General features: G+C 36.5%; 1 protein-coding gene across 1 annotated transcript; it reads left to right on the forward strand.

Annotated features, from left to right (window-relative positions):
* Positions 1 to 328: 328 nt before the first annotated feature.
* Positions 329 to 1,333, forward strand: LOC311589540 (olfactory receptor 4K15-like; the record flags this gene model as incomplete). The annotated part of the gene is made up of 1 exon (XM_084768072.1): positions 329 to 1,333. The coding sequence occupies exon 1, from the start codon at positions 359 to 361 to the stop codon at positions 1,331 to 1,333; it is 975 nt and encodes a 324-aa protein (XP_084624198.1). The 5' UTR covers positions 329 to 358.
* Between the last annotated feature and the right edge of the window lie 4,855 nt (positions 1,334 to 6,188).

Raw genomic sequence — 6,188 nt, forward strand, 5'->3', positions numbered from 1 at the left:
AAGATATTTAAAATACCTTCTCAGGTATTGCCATATGAGGAACTACCCCAGTAGATATAAGGAATTACACATCTAAGACCTAAAAAGACATTGATAGTCATAGTTGCCAGAGGTTAGAAATAATAAAAAGACATCTTTTAAAACCCACTTCAGATCAGCATGATTTTCAAACTGACATAATTTAAGGCCAATCATAGTGGTTCTGTAATTTTAATCACTTCAGAAATTGCATGTATGGAACAAAATTAGTATAGTCTTCAAAATCTGACCCGTATTGTGAGAGCAAGAAAAACTTTATTTGATTGATTTTTGTTGTTTTTTTATTCAGATAGCTGAAGACAAATCTCTTCCAAAGTCAATGAATGAGACAAATTACTCTCGAGTGACAGAGTTTGTGCTGCTCAGCCTGTCTAGTTCAAAGGAGCTCCAGCCATTCCTGTTTCTCATATTTTCCCTGCTCTACCTAGCAATACTGCTGGGCAATTTCCTCATCATCCTGACAGTGACTTCAGACTCCAGACTGCATACCCCCATGTACTTCCTGCTTGCAAACCTATCTTTTATAGATATATGTGTGGCCTCTTTTGCTACCCCCAAAATGCTTGCTGACTTTCTGGTTGAACGAAAAACTATATCCTTTGAAGCCTGCATGGCTCAGATTTTCTTTGTTCATCTCTTTGCTGGTGGTGAGATGGTACTTTTAGTATCCATGGCCTATGATCGCTATGTTGCAATATGCAAGCCTCTCCACTACATGACAATCATGAGTCGCCGTGTATGTATCATTCTGGTCAGCATCCCCTGGTTTGTTGGCTTCATCCACACAACCAGCCAGTTAGCGTTCACTATTAACTTGCCATTTTGTGGTCCTAACCTGGTGGATAGTTTTTTCTGTGATCTCCCACTGGTGACCAAATTAGCCTGCATAGATACTTATGTGGTCAGTTTACTAATAGTAGCAGACAGTGGCTTTCTCACCATGAGTTCATTTCTCCTCTTGGTTGTCTCCTACACTGTGATTCTCATTACAGTTAGGAATCGCTCCTCTGCTAGCATGGCCAAGGCTCGTTCCACCCTAACTGCTCACATCACTGTAGTCACACTATTTTTTGGACCATGCATCTTCATCTATGTGTGGCCCTTTAGCGGCTACTCAGTTGACAAAGTCCTTGCTGTGTTCTACACCATTGTTACACCCATTTTAAACCCACTTATCTACACTCTGAGAAACAAAGAAGTCAAGGCAGCCATGTCAAAACTGAGGAGTCGGTATCTGAAACATGGACAAGTTTCTGAACTGGTTAGACATGTCCCTTTTCTCAAAACTAAGTAAAATTAGAGGACTGGCAGAATTTTTGTCTTCTCTCCAGATGTTTACAACATGGTCTTGATTATAATTCTAAAGGTAGTCATTTAAAATGTGGAGATACTTAAAGGCTTACTATAACATTAATAAGCAGTACACATTTCATGGAATTTAATATAATTTCAATTATTTTGCTCTATGTTGTTTTTTCTTCCTGTTTAAAAAAAATGATGGTTTTAAAATAAAAGTTCATTCCTGTTACGACAGTTGTTGAATTGTAAATATATTTTGCTTTGTGTGTTTTGAAAATAAAGATTATATTCAAATTATAGAAGTAAGTTTATTGTTTACAAAGAAAGGAATACATTTTATAAAGTGAGAGTTTAAAACAAAAGTGATGATTGTTGCTTTTCCTAGATCTATGTTCATGTTGCTCCTGCCACAATAAAGCTCTTTTGTGAAAACCAAGTGCTGACTCAGGTTAGTGTTTACTTATGGCATTTTGCCTTCAATGGATCACTGCACAGTGTTCTATTTAGTACCATGCTTTACAACTTTCAGGTGTTATATAGAAAGGATCTGATTAAGTGGGTGTTAATAACAATAGGAAAGAATATGAACATATTCCTTGGGAAAAGCTAAAGAGATTATGAAATATATCAATTCATGGGGCAGATCCTTGCATCTTGTAAGCAAATCCGTAGTACTGCTTGCAAAAATATATTCTTTTTATTTAAAATATAGTCTTAGATGTTACTGAATATTTATAACAACCAATAGTTCTTTCTGTAGGTTATCTAATGACCATGTTATTAGAACTTCCATTGTTTAGAAATTCACAATATCCATTAATAAATGCAAGAAATCATCGTATGTTTAATCCAACATCTAGTTTGGCTGACATAGTGGTAAGGTACTATCAAGTTGTATGCACAAGTACTTCTGATCCTACATAATATAATTCTGTCCCACAAACACTTTTGTCTTCATTTAGATTTTTGAACTCACAGAAGGTTTATCATGGATAAACTAAAAGAATTTAATTTTAATCATCAGAAAGAAGTTCTGTAGCTCTTGGCATAGTAAAACAAATGGGATGTTTCTATATTGAACCTTTTCTCAGAGAGACCAGAAGTGCAGGATTGGAGGAACTTTTTATTAGTATATGTACCTATGAACATTTTGCTCAATATTCATCTTTGGATATGGAATTAGAATTAGGTGAAAATGATTAAGAATTCATGGGTTACAGAAAATGGTATGGCTAGTTCACAATATTATGAGTCATAGAATAACCTTGGGAAATCAGATAAAATGTGTGACCAATAATGAGGACAGATGGACATCAGCACTGCCCTGAATCTTTGTTTTCACACATGTCCTCCACAGAGGAGACAAGGAACATGATTGTTAACAGTCAGTTAATTTTTTGTCCCCCACTTGCACATAAAATAAATGGATGAAATATAGCAGAAGCTGTGGCTCAGAATGTGACGGTGTTTGGGTGCATTAGATTTACTTTAAGTAAAGTCCATCTGCTCCTCTTACTCTTGATAGCATTTGCTTGATCTGTAGTCAAATGAGATTGGACTTTGCTGTGGTTAATCATTTCTATTAGACTGATTCTTCCTCAGATGGTAATGTCTATTTTTAACTCTCATCATGAACTTTCTTATACTGCTCACACATTTGTTATTTGGATTACTATTTGAATTAGTGAATTTTACTTATAGAAATGGCATTCCACATACTGCTTTTGTCATGGTACACCTTTTAAAAAGATAATATGACAGCAAGAAAAAGAATGTGAGGATAATTTTTATAATATTTACAGTGCTATTAAATAACCACATGCCTTAATAAAACCCAGAAGAAGCTAGCATTGCAATTATGCTCTTTTACAAATAATAAACTCAAGATGTGATAGATTCAGTGAACTAAAATTTAGTATATAACACTATGTTATTCATAACTAAAACACAAAGTTCCAAAAACTGAGAGAAAAATTAAACTTGTCTTCTCTGACCATCATTCTTTAGGTTCCACTTGTAAATATTCTTTTTCCTTTCACTATAATTCCAGGGTTTTCTGGATTGTTGTTTATTGGCCCTAAGCACAATACATACTTTAGCAAATACAGTAGGACTTTTCAGGAATGCAAATATTTCAAAGGTAGGCAGGGAATGAAATAGTCATTCTTAGAGTTCTTAGGGATGTGGTTGATTACTCTTGTAATATTTGAATATTCAGAACAAAGGATATGAAGAGAAAGTGAATAAATGAATTAATAAGTTAGTAATACTTGATCTTAAGGCAAAGGCTGAGAAACAAAAGAAAGCATTTGTAAGACCAATAAAAAAACTTTACCAAATAACTTACACAGTTCAGAGAAAATGTAGTGTTGGAGCTGACAGATCCACAGTGATTAGGATGCACCATGGTGGAGAAATATGGTGACAAGGAACAGTCACGGTAACCAAAGTAGGAAGCTAAAATGTCACATTTCTATCTATATGAAGGAAGCAGAAAGAAAAATAAACTGTAAGTGAGATCAGGGTATGAAGTCTCAAATCCCATGTACCTTCTTTTACTACACCCACCACTCCTAAATATTGTGTAACAGTGCCACCAGTTGAGAACTTGTTAAACCGGAACTTACTCATATTTCTGAGTCTGTGAAGGACTTTTCTCTTTCAAAATATTGTAGTTTACTTCCAGCACCCCATAGCCTTACCATAATATCATAATGTCAAAACTATTCAGTCCAACTTCAAAAGTCCCCATAATATGTTTTAATTTTTATAAGTTTTTTAAAAATTAGATTTTATGTGTATGGATTTTTTCTTACATGTATACCTGACTTGGAGTTGCAGATGGTTGTGAGCTATTAAACGGGTCCAGGGAACAAAACCCAGGTCATCTATAAGAGCAACAAATAATTCTGACACCATAACCATTTCTTTGTCTTTAAGAGTTTCAAATTATTCAAATGTCCAAGGTCCAAAATCTTCTCAGATCTTAGAAAAGATTTTAAATATGACTTAAAGTAAAATGAACACACACTACATATTCCTGGTATACACTGCCACAGAAATAAAGTAAATTCCCCTTACAAAACAATGGAATGCAGATATAGTAAGAAAATTCTGGGCCAAAGCAATACCAAAGCTCATTAGGGCAAACATTAAATGCTTTATTCCTCTGTCTTGTGCCTGAGGAATATGTTTCAGTGGTTTTAGATGCCAGGTTTGCTTGCTGAAACATTCTTTTGCTTCCTGGTCTGAGCCCATACCACTATGCACCTCTTTTTTGCCACAGCTTTTGTATCTTCAATGTGTTCCCATCTTCCAATCAAACCAAGCTTCACTATCACAGCTTCCAGCAATGTTCTGAAACCATGGAGAAAAAGATCTCTAACCCCCTGTCTCTGGCACCTTTCTTAGCTTCAAAGCCAGTGCTGTTTGGAAGATACAACCAAGCCCAACGGCTAGCTGAATCCTATGCATTTCCATACCACAAGTTGGAAACTTAGATGCCTATTGTCTTTAAGAAACCTTCCTGATCGAATCAAAGACCCAGATATGAATCCACACACATATAGTCACTTGATTTTCGACAAAGAAGCCAAATCCATTCGATGGAAAAGGGATAGCATCTTCAACAAATGGTGCTGGTCTAACTGGATGTCTATGTGTAAAAAAATGCAACTGGACCCATATTTGTCACCTTGTACAAAACTCAAATCCAAGTGGATTAAAGACCTCAACATAAAGCCAGAGATACTAAGTCACTTAGAAGAAAAAGTGGGGAAGAGCCTGGAACATATTGGCATAGGAGACAACTTCATGAACAGAACACCAACGGCCCAAGCCTTAATGTCAACAATTAATAAATAGGACCTCATGAGGCTGAGAAGCTTCTGTAAGGCAGGAGACACTGTCAAGAGAACAAAGCGACAGCCTACAGACTGGGAAAAGATCTTCACTAACCCTACATCTGACAAAGGTCTAATATCCAAAATATATAAAGAACTCAAGAAATTAAACACCACCAAACCAAATAACCCAATTGAGAAATGGGGCTTGGAAATAAACAGAGAATTCTCAACACAGGAATATCAAATGGCTGAGAAACACTTAAAGAAACGCTCAACCTCCTTAATCATCAGGGAAATGCAAATCAAAACAACTCTGAGACTCCATCTTACACCCATCAGAATGGCTAAGATCAAAAATTCAAGCGACACCACATGCTGGCGAGGATGTGGGGAGATAGGAACACTCCTTCATTGCTAGTGGGAATGCAAACTAGTACAACCACTTTGGAAATCTATCTGGTGCTATCTCAGAAAAATGGGAATAGGGCTTCCTCAAGACCCAGCTATTCCACTCCTTGGAATATACCCAGAAGATGCTCCAGCACACAACAAGAAAATTTGCTCAACCATGTTCATAGCAGCCTTATTCATAATAGCCAGAACATGGAAACAGCCGAAGTGTCCATCAGTAGAAGAATGGATAAAGAAACTGTGGTACATATACACTATGGAATACTATTCAGCTATTAAAAACAAGGAATTCCCGAAATTTGTGGATAAATGGATTGAGCTAGAAATGATCATAATGAGTGAGTTAACCCAGAAGCAGAGAGACTCAAATGGTATATACTCACTTATATCTGCATACTAGCCCAAGGGGCATGTCCCACGAAAGCCTTCACTTACCAGGAAACTGAGACAGAGGGGAAGACAATCTAGTGGGACTCTAGATGAGAGAAGCATGAGAGAAAGGCAAAGTAGAAGGATCCAGAGGGTCCTAGAATCCTACAAGTAAAACATTATGATAGGCAGATTTGGGCACAGGGGTCCCGCTCAAACTAAGGC

Source organism: Acomys minous (genome assembly GCF_964271855.1).
Source record: "Acomys minous genome assembly, chromosome: 18".
Lineage (NCBI taxonomy): Eukaryota > Metazoa > Chordata > Mammalia > Rodentia > Muridae > Acomys > Acomys minous.